General features: G+C 44.7%; 1 protein-coding gene across 5 annotated transcripts in view; it reads right to left on the reverse strand.

The window, feature by feature from the left end:
* The window catches only part of LOC113966865, a 56,734-nt gene extending 41,074 nt beyond the window's left edge, over nt 1-15,660 (reverse strand). For 3 of the 5 annotated variants that reach the window (XM_027681946.1, XM_027681945.1, XM_027681944.1), the window contains exon 1: nt 15,137-15,660. In XM_027681946.1, coding sequence (XP_027537747.1) covers nt 15,137-15,271 — 135 coding nt within the window. In that variant the 5' untranslated portion in view covers nt 15,272-15,660. Of the gene's footprint in view, nt 1-4,383; nt 4,497-4,713; nt 4,727-15,136 lie in introns of those variants that run through there. The other 2 variants (XM_027681949.1, XM_027681948.1) reach the window with 2 other exon arrangements.
* Between the last annotated feature and the right edge of the window lie 216 nt (nt 15,661-15,876).

The raw sequence follows: 15,876 nt of genomic DNA on the forward strand, positions 1-15,876 counted from the left end.
GGCTTGAGAGATCTGAAACCAAGCTTTTGTAAGTCAGACAGACTGCACTGCTACCGAGTTTCCTAAGCAGAGGAAATCCTTACCTACCTTGTACCCAAAGTGACTTTTGTTCGGCTGCATAGAGCATACCTGGAAGTTATTAGATCAAACCTCTGAGCTACACAACTTAGTTTGTGTGTCTGGCAACTGCCAAATCAAAATGAGTCAAAGGAAAATGCAATACTTAAAGAAGCCTTTATAAGAAACAGTTCTGGAATAACATCATCACTACAAGATGAACTTCACTATTCCTTACACCTTTTTATTCAGAATAACAACAAACATTGCCATCATTCTTAGCTGCCTCACAAGCTACAGAATTCAGTGGCAACAGGTTCATGCTGTGTTTCTATTTTAAGTGTGACTGATGTGCTGTGCTTGACTTTTACAGAAGATGAGGCAGTATGCAACCATTACAGTGATACAGACCCATTTCAACTCCACCACCCTAGGGAAACATCCTTTGAGTGTTTCAGCCTCCCAGAAGCCCAAAAGAGTAACTAGGTGCCTATGAAAGACACATACAGCAGATGCAGAGAGACAACAATAACAGAAAAATTCTGGTTGATACTAAATTTGACAGCTATTAAGCCAACACACCTATTTTTGTGATCATCCTCCAGGATTGTGTTTGCAGGTTTTGTTCCCCCAAAAACATATTGACACTTTTCTTCTCCTCCTTTTTTAAAACTACCTTTTGCCCTTCTGTATTTACAATGCTCTTCAGGAAATCAAAAATATATTTTCCTTTCTTGCTAGTCTTCAAACTACTTTCTCAACTGTCAAACAACGAATCGGGCAAGTGGCACAGTTTTATCCCCACTGCCTACATTCTTGAAATAAATGCAGGGGGTTGTTTTTCCCACCACAACTACAATTTTCTTGTACATATTCACACACGCATTATTTAATAAAGGCAGCTGGCACTGAGGAACACTGCCAAATACAGAGAGACTTCTAGTTGTCCCCAGAGCAGGTATAATACCTTGTTTGTACCATGGCAGTTCACAGAGGGGACAGCTGACACTGAGGTGCCATTGTGCAAGCTGCTGTACAGACAGACAGAGGTCCTGTCTCCGTTACAAAAGCTAAGGCTCCCATTCTAACCCTAGAGGTACTGACCTTCGTCTGTGGCTCATTCCCACATAAAAACCTTTCATTTGGACACAGCAAGGTTTTCAGTGAGGTTTAGCGGCTCTGCGTGGGAAATTTATCAACTTCAGGTTTTGTAGTACATAAATGTCAATATATAGCATGGTGCTGCTTCCAAAAAAGAGGCAGTGACATCTAGCACATGCAGGTCAAACAGCTACTGCACAATGCCACTGGTTCGAGATGCTTAAAATAGGAGTTAGATGAGTCAATGACTGACATTTTGAAAAATTAAGGAGAATAAAAGAAAACCTTCAATTCACATACTTGAATGTTTACAAGCCATGGCACAAAACAATCCTGAAAACAAAGGACAGGAGCTCATCCACCCTTCTGTCTTTCTTCAGGAAATGTATCAAAGAGCACTCTCCTGTTGATGAGGATCTCAGTCTTACACCCGGGTCCTTCAGCTCCAGCATCTGACATGCCTTCTGTCAGGCTAAGGACTCCTTCTGTGCTAGATGGAAGCATGAACAAACTTCCCCATGAATTTGACTTTACATACATGTCCAGTAAGGAAAGACAAGTTTGTGTAAAATAAACAGATGGTATTTAAGGAAAACTGAGTGCAAAGCTTATACCTTTGAGGGATTTTCAATATGAAAGACAAACTAGCAGATATAAGAAAAAACTTGAGAGAAAATCTGTCTCACCACACTGCTGCTTGTCAACTGAGTAATGGTAACTAGCTGCAGCTGGAATTGACCACGTCCTAAAGGGTCCCATGACCCTTAAAGTCTAAAGCCCTGAAATACAACAGACAATAAAAAAGCCCCACCCTGTTAAAGTGCAGTTCCTCTTGGCTTTGCTTACAGAAGAGAAAGTAAGCTGCTATCATATAATCAAAAGTAATGACATTAAGAATTATCTGTGAGCTTACAAAGGAGAAGGAAGCTCACTTCTAAGACAAAATAAAACTCTCACCACAGGCTTCACCTAAAGGCTGCATTATCCTAAAAACCTGTAACACCAACAGTATGGTTTGGTGCAGTGGAAGGTGTATTTGTGAGGAAGAGATAATACAAAGATACAACTGACCACAGGCAACCCCTTGTTTCCAGCTTGAATCGAGAATGCACACAGTCTGGAGGGCATAATTCCCAATCTCCCTCTAGGAGGGAAAGAGGGAGGGAGTTTACCCTCCAGGGGGATGGTTTCCCCAGTAGAGGCAAATGCTACCAGTGCTGCCCCATATAAGACTGTTTGTGATATAGACTCATTCATTAGAGGCTGACCACTCCAGGGAATCTTTGCAACTAAGTAGAGTCCCTTCCAAGAGGCCTGGAAAGAGACTTTGCTGAAATTGGTCTCACACAATGGTTCCTGGCCCAAAACCGGAAAGGGATGATGAGCTCACCAATGATTACTGATACCTCTGCTATGGGGAACTGATTTCCATTTCTCCAGATTTCAGATTCTCCCTGCCACAGCTGCTACAGACATGGGCAACCTGCAGCACAGAGTTCTCTGTTGGCTCTTCTCCACCTCCCCTACTTGGCTTTAGCAAAAACGTCTTACTGAATCTCCCCAGCGTTACTTTTCCAGGACAACAATTGGTGCAGTTGCCATGAGACACTGCCTGATCTTGAATGAGGGAGGTGCCATCCTCCCAGTTATAAGAAACTCTGAATTAGAGAGAGTTGGAAAACAAGGGAGATGATGAGACACCAAAAGGCAGTTTTGAGCCATGGAACAACATGAAGAAGGAAAGAATTAGTCAAACAGACCTTCAAATTAACATGTAACTCCTTTCCCAAGAGCTCCTTTAATTTTATTTGAGAGGTATTCAGCACTACAGGGAAAATGTATGCTAGTAGAACAGACTTGCTCTCTCCTCAAGAAAAGTAGCAGAATCAAACATCCACAAGTGAGATATGACTGCCCAGACTAGTTCTGGGGTTTACAGCTGGGGTCCTTCAACAGCTAAATTTCTAGCCAGAGCAGTCTTTTCCCCCACACACATTGTTATTATTTTCCTTTTTAATTTTCATAATAGGTCTGCCTTCAAACTCCTTTCCCCATTTCCTTGCAAATGGCTACAATTCAAATCCAGGGTTCATAACCCTTGAACATGGTCCTGCTTGACAGAGCAGCTGTCTGGGTCAGTGAAAGCAGGGATGGGCCAGTGGGACACAACACTCCTCGAGGCCATTGTTTTCTAGGCCAGTCCCATGCCAAAGACAGCAAAATCCCCATTGTTGTAGGAATGCTGCACGTTTAGTCAGATGTATCATCTTCTTCATGGCCCTGGAGTCTACTTAACTTCACAGATCTGAGGGAAGCAAAGAATTGCTCCAGGAAACCAAACCTGCAACTTCGTTCAGTGCTTAGTGTACACAGACACAGGCAAACATGGTGACTGGCAACTCTCAGGGTGCAAGTGGTGGGAGTCATTAATTCAAGAACATGGAAATTGAGCTTCTCCTCTGAGAAACAACGACTGAACTTGATTTCCAGAAGCACAGGTTTAAGATGGGTTACCTGGATCTTGAGAGGAAGGCACTAGGCTTACACAGAATAGTGAGCACGTGAGTGGTGCATGGGTGTGAGGAGGCACATGCATGGTGCTCTTACTGTTTCAAGTCCTCTCCCTCATCCATCTGTAATTTCACAAATACGTACATATGTATGTTTTGACTGTACTATTTACATGGTGAGATTATGTTTATCTACTGTCTACAGCTTCTGAAAAGAATTTACACCTCTGGCCAAACCTGACTAGAACTACAGCAAAGATAGGGCACTGCCCTAGTCTTGGGGATCCTCATCTGCAAGTGGAGTAAATTGGAGGACTCTATGCAGGGACAAGTGCAGTGGGGCTGACTTCAGCACTGGGAAGGGGTACAAAGTCTGGTCAAAATATGGTTCAGGCCAAACCCACAGAACACAGCTGACAGTGCACTCTCTCATCTGCCCCACATCAGTTCTCTTTGCAGCAGTCAGAGTGTGTATTAAACCTCTTTTTCTAAATCTTCACCGGCTTTTCCCAGGGCTAAGCTGATATGATTTTGCAAGGATATCCCTAAGGATAAAAACACCAGGGAGTTTTGCAAAATAGAAGAAACAAAAAATAAAATAGAAAAAAAGAAGAAAAAAAGAAAAAAACAGCAAGTCCTGATGCTTCACCATTAATCCAGAAAAGTATGGTATACAGCATCAGTGAGCCTATGGTGTATGAGCACATGGACTCACCATAAACAGCAGACATCTGATGTTCACCAAACACACGAAAGTGAATGCACCTGATGCCTACAATTCAGACTCCTATCCATCCCGGGTCTGTTTTCAAACACTCCAGGCAGATACTGTTACAAGAGTAAAACAAAGGTCACCCTTTTAAATTCCACTCAAGATGGAGAGAAGTACTTGCAAAGAGACTAGAACAGACTCAGTTCTACCAATGGTATAGGCACCCACACACTCCTCCCATCAGCCATCACACTTGGATGACAACCAAAGACATAAAAGGAAAGCTATCAAATAAAAAAATCAGTCTTTAAAAGGCCTTCAAGCAGAACACACCCAGACTCTCATCCTGAGCACTCAAAATACTACAGACATGAGAGAACCCCATTCAGTTTATTTATCTTCAAAGACACTATGAGAACAAGAATCTCTCTGATCAAACATAGCTGCAGTCATGTTTGGGGCCATGATTTCACAGGTTATAAATTTCATGTGTTAAAATTACAAATAGACCAAAGTCACTACAGCCTGCACTCAACAGGTGGATGGGGGCTGGTAACAAAGGTGTTACCACAGAAGTAGAGTCTTTAATCCTTCAATTTACTCCTTGACTTCCCAGACCACTATGTCACAAAAGAACACCGCTTCTGCAGTACAGAAGCCTGGGGAATGGTGCAGCTCCGTGCTGTGATATGCATCATTCTCCCTGGAAGCAAGAACTTTTACAAAATTCTCAAACTATGCCTATGTTGTTAGCTTAAGAGGTTGGTTTATAGCTCTTACTGTAGTGACAGAAACCATACACTCCTCCAACTCCACCTCTACCTGCAAGTAAAGCTCACAGATATGCCACTTTCCAGTAGGTCTCCCACAAGTCTCCTACCTTCCTCCCACCACTCAGCTTCTACTCAGTACAAATACCCAGTACAGCCTGGTCTCAGCTGGCAGTCACCTGCAAGAGTGGCTAATTTATATCCAAGTTTCAAGGATTCTCGTGAAGACTAGCATTCACCTGTAAAACCTTCTCATTCTATGTGGGGATATAGCATATTTTAGAAGAGAATTAACAAAGAAAAAGGTGGCAAAGTGTTGGGAAGCACCCATCAGAAAGAAGCAGCAACGCACAAAACAGTTGGGGTGCAAAGAGATCCCTTTGCAAAGGAGGTCAACTCCCTTGACAGCTCACAGCTTGGAGCCCTGGCATCCCCCTGGCTTGAACTCAGCAGGAGCAGCGTTATTCAGCAGTGTTGACACCACAAAGCACAGCAGTCCAGAAAGACAAAAGGAGCCTGAAGAATTAAAGACCTTCATTACAGGGCCTCATCCACCCTACATTAAAATATAGTGACTTAGATCCATCTGTAATTTACAGCCCAATTGCTGCCGAAACTCAGCTCCAAACACTCAGATTAAAAGCAGCACTATTTATCACAGGCTGACAACCCTTTCAGACATAAGAGGAAGACAGTAAAGGGACACCTAGAATTGGAGAGGCACCTATAATAGTTAATCTTATCTGTAATGCATTTACTGAGAGAAGGGAGGATGGGAGATGGCTGCTGACACCAATGCCAACCATTGCTGCCCTGCCACAGGGATTTAAACACACCCCTCCCGACTCACATCCCAGCCCCACTGACGTAGCTCAGTTATTACACTGCTGTGATGAGAAAAGGTCTCTTTGCACAGGCCAGCTTCTCTGACAGTTTACAACAACTCCTCAGCATTCCACAAGTCCCCTCAACCAGGGAAGTATGGCTGACAGCAGCTGGCATAAACAACACATCTGGTAACAGTTTTTCCATTCTCTATTCAAAAGGCCCAGAGAGGGCAGCTGCCTTTGCCCTGAGATACTTCCTTAGCTTAGGAGAAGCTGCTTGTGTTGGGAGACCTCACTCGACACTCACCTCTGCTCAGCCATAAAGAACTACATTAGCCAGATTTGCAAACACAAGAAACAATGCCTTACAGTCAGGCTGGAAAATGCATTTGGAGCACATGAAACATTTCAGGCTTCTCCTCAAAATCCCACATTAACCCTTCTGAGTGCAAGCAGCATTTGGATTTACACCAAACTTCTGTTTTATCAGGGAGCAAGCCAGTAATATAGGATAATCCTTTCAGATCAGATCTTTGATCCAGCTGGTCAGGCAACTTTAAAGTAAGGGTTAGGAGCATGCAAAAACTTGCAATGGCTCTCACTGCACCAGTTCCTTTCCTGGTAAGCATTGTGTGATTCCAAGCGGTTCCTAATTGGGAAAATCTGACAAAGGGGTTGTCATATCATCTGAACATGGAGGGAGGGCTAGAGATGAGTGGCACAAAGACAGAATTTGAACATTCACTCTCTTCTCCAATATATATGCTTAGTCTCTTTAGCAATATATGACATAGAAGGTGCAAAATTAAATTAGTGAGGCAGGTCCTAAACAAACAACATGTGATCCTTCAGCAATGTGTAGTTAAGATGTAAAGCATTCTGCCACAGGATGTTCTGGATGCAAAGACCCTACAAAGATTTGGTGGGGTAAAATGAATAGGTTTAGGTAAAAGAAGTCTACTGGGCTACTAATGCACAGACAGCAGTTCTGTCTCAAGAAGAACTCAAGATTAAAATATGTGATGTTCTTGGTCTCCTGTAGGTGCCCACCTCTTAGTGCCCGCAGAATACTGGGGCAAACTGTACATCTAACACAGGATGGGTGCTCCTAAGCCCCATTCATGGAAGCGGGACACAGAGCACATGCACTTACTTGTAATGTCACAACATAAGGGGATGCACAGAACAAACTCAGTGTTCTTCCAGATCCAGTGTTCCTCCAGATCCAACTCACCTCTCTCAACACAGAATGCTACTGAGGCAGTGTCCAAGCACCACATAATAAAGTGGCACTCCCACATACCATTTCAGCAGTGAGATGGGAAAAGTTGCACTGCACTGTTGCCCTCTGCAAAATACCACTGAGGGGTTTCCCAAAAATGATTTTTTCTGTCCAAGCCAGAAAAAAGGGTTTTCTGAGAACAAAACCATATACAGGGAAGCTGCTGATTTTTCAAATCTCTAAATTATTTCACTTCATATGCTCCACACCAAATACCACTGTTCTCTCCCATTAATTAGCCATTAGATGAAGAACTTTTATTTCTTTGGAATAACCAACTCTTAGGAATAAAGAAAAAATTATAAAGGAAGAAAGAAACACACATACAAAAACAATCTGGCTGCAGACAACTGTCTGGAACAGCCTCTTGGCTTTGTGTATAATAACTGGGTGACAGGATATGGAAGGATTATTTTATATTTTTCCAGCTTACATCCAGACACACTCTTAGCAAACTGGAGAACATAGCTGCATGCCTGGCACCTTTCCTCAAGATGGGAAATTCCCAGTTCAACCAAAGGAAATTTTATTCTCATCTTATGCCCATATAGAGCTTGGCAGATTGCGGGCTCTCATGCCAAGAAGTAAGGACATCATCAGTTAAATAAAAAACAGCATACATCACGGAAACAATGTGACCCCATGAGGAAGGAGTAAAATGAGACAGATTTCTGAACAAAGTAAATGTGAGGGGACAGGATCTTTATGCTATCAGAAACTTGAGTTGTGTCATCTCCTTGAAATCTGTGGCTCAAAACCAGGTTTGTAGCCCAGACAAATCAATTAATCAGCTGCCCAAAGTCAACCAATAGTTTGGTCCCTAGAAATATCAGAAACCAAGGTTCACCTATTCTCATTGTGAATATTTATGAATATTGAGGTATTTGTGAATTCTTAATCCAGGTATCTCCCATCCTTTTATACATCTGTCTTGCAGTCAGGCAAAAAACCTCAGGTTAACCCATCCATGAAACAGGAAACATGACTGATAAAAACCTCCTCAGGACACCTAAGCTCTCCTCAGGCACTGGTTTCCTTTTTTAACCCCTCGGGAGATATTTCAAGCCCTGAGCTCTTACGTTTTCTCATATGGGCTGATGCCAGAACAAGGGTTGGGAGGCAACTCCAGGCAAGCTGCAAAGGGCTTTTCTCAGATGTGTTTGCTGGGTAACACGACCAACTAACCCAGTCATGACATTAGAGGAAGGCAACCCATAGCCTCAAGTGTCTATCATGCCTAGGAGACATCTCCCCAGGTTTCACCACAACTCGTCACTGACAAAACTCATCTAAAAGGCACATGCCCACAGGGCACAGGCATCGATCTGTTCCCAGCACGACAACTCAAGCCTTGGCAAGCTGAAGTGCCTCTGCAGCAGGTCTGAGCCTGGATGCTGAGCTGCCTGGCTAAGAGTGCTGGGGGAGAAGAGGGCTGGAAACAAAGACTGGTCCATAACAGCTGCTTGCAAAGTTGATATTCACTCACAGAACCTTCTTTGGGCTCTTAGCTCCTGCCACCCCTAGATGACATTCTGCCATGCCAACACTAGAAACAACAACTAGAAAGAATTAGGATCTGGATAACTGCACATACAGCCGTGTGGCAGCTTCGGTGCAAATCTTCCATTCAAGATACTTTCTCACATCCAAGTCCAACAGGAATTTTCCATAAGCATTCGTAGTGTTTCACCCTCCATGAAGCCATCAAGGCTGGAATAGAGAGGCAACCATGAGAGCTCTTCATATGATGTACCCTCACAAGGGTACTCTGTCATGGCACTCCCATTCTACTAGGGCTGTCTCAATGGGAGAAAAGCAGAAGTTCACCTGGCTAAGCATTTGGTGTGCTGCAGTGATTACAGAGGGGGGGAAGAAAAGGACTGCTCACCATGTAAGATCTGTTCCCTCTGCCTCAACCAGCTCCCAAGATGTCCCATTGTCAAAATGCCTGTCCTTCAACAACAGTTCAATATGACATAGATTGAGGTACATATGGAGGCCAGGTCAACGTCCAAACAGACTGACCCATGGCACAGAGGAGGTTATAATGGGCACAAAAAGCAAGAACAAGATGGCAAGAGGGGAGAAGGGCCTAGAGGTACCCTGAGCTGTCCACCCTCAAGGAGTGACCACACTGGTTCAGAAGAAACCTTATTTGAACTGTGCTCCACCAGTGTGGAGCTGTATCCTCACAGCTTGGGCTGTGCCCAGACTGGCATGGAGACAGCTCTGCATAGGTCACATTGGGTCATATGTCTTTTACATTGACATTTAGGCCTGGGCCACAGCAGAGTTCGTGCTGCACAGGGAAAGCCTTCAGAGCAGATAAAGGTCACAACTAATTGGCTTTCTTCTAAATCCTTGCCTGGGTGTTCATGCCGAGTAGTTGTGGGTGGTGCTGGTGCCTATTCAAAAACAGCTTAGCTGGCTGACTGCTGGTCAATGGTGGCAAGAGGACAAACAGGCTCTGCCCACAGCCACATACAGCAGTTACTGCAGCAGAAAACAGCCCTGAGTGCACACATACCTGTGATGCTGGTTGCTAGGATGAGTTGGGTCACCCGGCAACCTGAATCCCACTGAACAGGAGAACAGGGGTTACAGATAAAGGCATGTGGGTAGGAGGGGTTGGCGCTGCCTACAATGTGGGTGAGAGTGTATTTCCCACTGAAAAGGGAATACAGTCCTTGGTTCCCGTACTGAGACATCCCAACAACACCTCTGTGACCCCAGGCATGCTCCAGGAACAGCCAAGGAAGCTGGCCAATCTGGCACATTACAGCAGAGTGGTGCCATCCACCACTCCATAGAGGTGTCCTAAGCATATGCAAACCTTGGGTTTTAATTTAAAAAGAGGTGAACCCACTTTTTTGCAAAAGCCATAATTAAAATAAATTATGACCTGGTTCTGCTTTCTATTTTCACCTCAAATATGAGCTAATTTCCTGCTAAGGAAAACATTTAGCATCCCAAACAGTACAACAAATTCAGGACTTGTAGGCCAATGCATGACAGCAGGAAATTAAGAACTGTACTATCCATCAGAGCAAAATAGATTAATCTGTTTTTACTGAAATACCAAAGCCAAAAAGTACAGCATTTTCAGAATTCAATTTTTCATTCAAATAAAAATCAAGAATTAGGAAATACAAGTTCTTTATGACACTGGTAGGTGGACTTTTTTTTAATCTACTCCATATTTTCTTATCAGTCATAAAGGCCATCTAAGAGGACGTCTCAATGAACTTCCCCAATGTCAATGAGTGCCCCATCATGCTGTATTTGCAATATCTGCAATTTGTCTGAATACCACTCTGTGGAATTAAGTCATTACAGGAGATTATCAGTGCTGGATGTCTTCATGGGAAAGATGACAATCCTTGAAGATTCAGACCTTCGAAGCCAAGTAGAAAGAATTGCAAACCTATTATTTTACAATGCCTCAGGCAGAAGTTTCAAAAACTCGAGGCTTAAAGTAGCTGAGATTGCCTGTTCTATTCTTTGCCTTGGCTAAGTATCTATCACAGCATTTCTGACCCATTAACATATTTTTTGTCCAAATTATCACAAGCCTAACTTTAGGCATATTCACAGACACTCCAATAGTCACAACTGTACTCACACACATTCATGCAGGTGGTTGTGCTTTTCCTGAGTGAGATTAAGACAAATCAGAAGCATCTAATGATACCAGCTGTTAATAGGAAGAAAAGGCAAAGTTTCAATGTAAAACAGGGTCCTCCAGCCCTAAAGGAATGAACCTGTTTAGTGGGATCTGCTGAAAAACCCATAAAGGAGAAAAAACCTGCATACATCACAGCAGACAGACAAAGCTATGATTTCACTGTGCTAAGCTGTCTTCAGCCAGCTTGAAGACCTGTGACACATGACAAGCAGTCAGTGCAAAGAAAGACGGAAATTAGTCTGTCCTCATTCATACTAGGCATGAGCCCCCACACAGATCTTTGAAAGCACACCCACTGTGCTTTCAAATAATGCTACTCCACTCTTTTTTGGTCTAAGGAGTTAAAAAATAACACTCCTGGCTCTGCAGAATAACTAGCTACTACTGGGACAGTGACTCAGGAGTCACTCCCTGAAAGCTTGAGGTTCACTTTGCAGAGCCAACTGAAGCAACTCCCTTCCTATAGGAAGGATCAGGATGATTCCCAGTTGCCCTCTCAGTTGCTCAGACCGACCACAGCCTCATAGCTGATTCTGGATAGAGATGCCTGGAGAAAATAACTGACATGACTTGCGGGTCCCCAGCACTGTACATGCACACACAAAGTGCAAGGGTATATGAGCAGAGCTTTGTTAGTGCCTAGTCCACAATTCTCTTGTAAGCAAGTGTAAGGCTAAAATTACCTAGCAGAGAAATGTAGTTCTCTGTCATCAGAACACTCATCAGAACACATATGACTTCATATTGTTGATCAACATTAAGGAAGCAACAAACATGCCTGAATTATCTCTGACCAGGATGAAAATCAATACACCAAGTACATAATTTAACAACTTTTGTGGATTAGAAAATCAATTATATCACCTCCAAAGTTGTTCATGTCAACAGCAAAGTTGGAATGAAATTGCCACCTTTAAAGTGCTCAGTTTTCTTCAACAGCATGTTCCAGCCAGTTAATTTTTTAACACACCACAATCCAACTGTTTCATTCTGATAACACCTAGGGCCACTAATTAAGGGCTTAGTTTGACTGGCAATGCACAGACTTGTTCCAGCCAGATGCTCCCTGCCCCAAGGAACGTGCTTGCAAGCAAAGCTCAGAAAAAAGACACCCACACTTTAGCCACTACATAAATATGCAAGGCCACAAGAGTTAAAGAGAAATTTGGAAGAAACATTTGTGTGAGAAACCCCTACCCTAAGTTGTGGGGATGAACAAGGCATTTGATTTGTAGAAGGCTCACAGAGCTGGTTAGAGAATACTACTAAAGGCTCAGTATCAGTACTCCACGACATAAACCCAAATGCACGCCCAGGATATGCATTTTAAAAGCTCCTTGATCAATCTGACTTATAGTTCAGAAAGGGCTTCTTGGGGCTACCAGTCCAAAACTATGAAAAAAAATAATAAAAAAAAATGTACTAGGCTGTGGTACTGGACAACCAACATAAAAACTCAGGCCTTGAGTCACCCGCCCCTCTCACTTTTCTTGTTTGAAGCATTTCACTACAATGTGGGACAATCCCCTGTTCTTACTCTTCTCTCCTGTCCCACAAAGTCTGCTCTGGAACAGACCCAGTTGCCAGCTGCTAACAAAGATGATCCCTAACCTGTAAAGTCAGACCTGCTTTTGGCTCTCAATATCTAACAGTCAGCCAAAAACTGGAGGGTTCTAAATCTGGCCTTATCTCTGGCAAATAACACCAGACCATTGAGGCACCAGGCAATTCACCATCTCCTTTCTTGGATTTAGCCACAGAAGCTGAAGGTCGGAGAGTTGAAGCCGTTAAGCCAACAGACTGGACTATGAAGTACAACAGCTCAGGAGTGGACACACTGCCCCTGCTACAGGGGCACAAGTGTCCAGTGGGAAGACACCTAGGAAAACTTGACATCTGCAAGTCCATGGGCTCTGATGGGATGCATCCAAAAGTGTTGAGAGAGCTGGCAGACACCACAACTAGGCCTCTCATGATCATCTTTGAAAGGTCGTGAAGATCAGGAGAGGTGCCTGAGGACTAGAAGAAAGCAAATATTAGCCCAGTCTTCAAAAAAGGCAAGAACAGGACTCTGGGAACTACTGGCCAGTCAGCCTCACCTCAGTTCCTGGAAAGGTGATGGAACAGATCATTCTGGAGGCCATGTCTATCCACATGGATGATAAGGTGGTGATCAGGAGTAGTCAGCATTAATTCACTAAAAGTAAATCATGTCTGACAAACCTGGTTACCTTCTACAATGAAACAAGTACCTCGATGGATGAGGGGAGAGCAGTGACTATTGTCTACACTGACTTCAGCAAGGCTTTCAACACTGTTTCTCACACCGGACCTTTTAAATAATGCATGTACCACACAAGCCAGAATACATACAGACCTACACAGACCAGGGTTGACAAGGCAACAGACCAGGGTCTGTACCTGGCAGCCCCACATCATCTGATGGCATTAGAGCGAGAGGGTACAGGACACTTGTCCTTGACACAGGGTCCATGCACAGTGCAGCCTCGGGGAGCTTCCATACTAGTCACCACCTGCGACACCTATCCTGGGTCCATACCTGCAAGGAGCTCTGGTCAAACACCTAAGACAGAGTACTGCACACTCCATTATGCAATTAGTATGCTGGTACAAGGCTCAACCAAGACCAGGCAGCTGCACATGGTCCCCAAAGGCCTACAAAACATATTTAAACCCAGAGTTTGCAAGGCTGGCTTTCTGCCCATGCACATGTGTACCAGTCATTGTATCACTCCCCACTGCAGGCTGCAAAGACACCTCTGATGGGCTATGAGTTAGCCTTGCAAGGAACAGTGCAAGCTTAACTTTCTCCACTAAACCTGTTAAAATACAGACCACCTGTCTGAAGCACAAAACCTTGGCACCAATATGAACAAAATGGCTGCAGATACCCACTCCTACACATTTTCCTGCATGCTCCCAAGCATCCTGAAGGCTGTATCTACCTCTGAGAGCTCCTTCCAAAGATTTTCACAGTTTCACAACCTGAGGCTCCAAGAGACAAAGAATAAAGCTAAAGGAGGCAATCATGGCCACAAGGCCCAGAAACAATGTTCAAAAAAATCCCCATTGCCCCTGCAAAGATACTCTGCACTGAATCAATCCACTACAAGCTAAAGCATTGCCCTTATTTTACTTCCAAAAATAAAATCTAACTCTGCCTCCCCCAAGAACCACAGAATGTGCAATCCCCAGAGGAAGAAGTACAGCAAACTTTGATGAAACATCAGCACTGTTTCTAACCAAGTTGCCATTGCCTGTCCAGAGTGACTGCACAGAAGTGCAGCCACACGGCAATCTGCCTCTGTGTAACACATACAAAAGACTTCACTAGAGTCCCCAGCCCCCAGCTCAGGCAACGAGGGCTGCTACTTTTCCCAGATCTCTTCTTTAATTTGGGGCCAGGTGCTACACTTCCCACAGTACTGGTGCCAATCCAGAGTAACTCTACTGATTTCAGGAGGAATCCCTTGGTTCATAATTTTGACAAATCAGGATCTGGTATTTTTTCCTAACTCACTCATCATGGCTCCATTTTTATCCCATTGTATATGGCTCAAAAAATCCTGCTTGTATTTGGCAGGAAGGGCTTACAGAGTCCTTATCCTGAACCTGTGATCCTCAGTTTTATTTTGAACACTAAAAAAAGGACTTAAGAATAATCTGGAAAGACACGGGTCAATGCAATGAGGCAGTCTGAAAAAATTTCAGCTCAGATTCTGGCCTTAAGGACCAGAAGGGAGGGAAATGCAAATAACTAGCTGAAAGACATTTTAGGTAAATCATGTTTGTACAGTACCTAGCACAGTGGGGTTCTAGCCTGGTAAGGGCTGGGAGACTAGAGATTGTACACATACAAAGGTAACTAGGCAAATGCCTATGTAGTTAAACGTGAATCCCGTCAAAAATAAAAAATTCTAAAGAACAGAGAGATACATCTGTCTTTATACACCTTTATGTATTATCTGAATTGTGCAGGCTAATTCTGAGTGCAAAGGAACACGACTTTAAGTAAGAGGAATACAGCTTAGGCCAGTTCCTCCTGACCACACTGGCTGAGAGGAAACTGACCCAGCATAATAAACGCTGCAAGTTTCCAGCTTCTCAAGGCCCCGTTAGCAGTTACCTGAAGGGTTCAAAAAACAACCGAGACAAAACCGGCTGTTCTTACCTTTAGCTGGAAAGGTTGAATTTCGTTCAAACTCTGGTTCCTGAGCTTTTTGGTGAGGATCTTCAGCATGGTACAAATGCGAGGAGCCAAGAAAGGGTTAAGCACACACACACACACACACACGCACGCACGCATCTACATCTGCCGAGCCGCTGCTACGCTCGGAGGAGTTCCGCAGAGCTCGCATCCAGCACCCCAGGTACAGGCGGCGGGGGGGGCCCGGCTCCGGACAGCCGCTCCCAGCTGTGCCCCTTCCCCCTCTGGCACCGCACTCTGTCCTATAGCCCTGCGTGGTGGGAGGCACAGAGAATCCCTCTCCAAAGCCTAAAGAAAAAAATTAAACACCAAACTTCTCTGCCTTCCACCCCCTCTCCAGCTACGCTTCAGAGAGGAGGGAGGTACCAGCTGGCAGCGTGCGGCAGGGGACAAGAGACGCGGGGCGCAGAGCGCTCACTGCGGGACGGCAGAGCCCTCCGAGCGAGGCGCCGGGCTCCGCTCATGGCAGCGCTCCCACCCGGCCAGCCCCGGGCGGGCACCGCATCCCATCCGTCCAGCTGCCGCCGCCGGGCGCCGCCGCCCCGGGATCCCTCCCGACCGCCGCGACGGGAAACTTGTAACAAACGGCACGGCCGCCGCGGCGCACATTGGCCCGACGGGGCGGGACGGGGCGGGACGGGGCGGGGACTCCGCTTAAAGGGTCACCGGCCCTTCCCGGGCGGCGTTCCCTGGGTCCCCGACCT

Source organism: Neopelma chrysocephalum, unplaced genomic scaffold, assembly GCF_003984885.1.
Source record: "Neopelma chrysocephalum unplaced genomic scaffold, ASM398488v2 Primary Assembly neopelma1_61b, whole genome shotgun sequence".
In the NCBI taxonomy this organism is placed as follows: domain Eukaryota; kingdom Metazoa; phylum Chordata; class Aves; order Passeriformes; family Pipridae; genus Neopelma; species Neopelma chrysocephalum.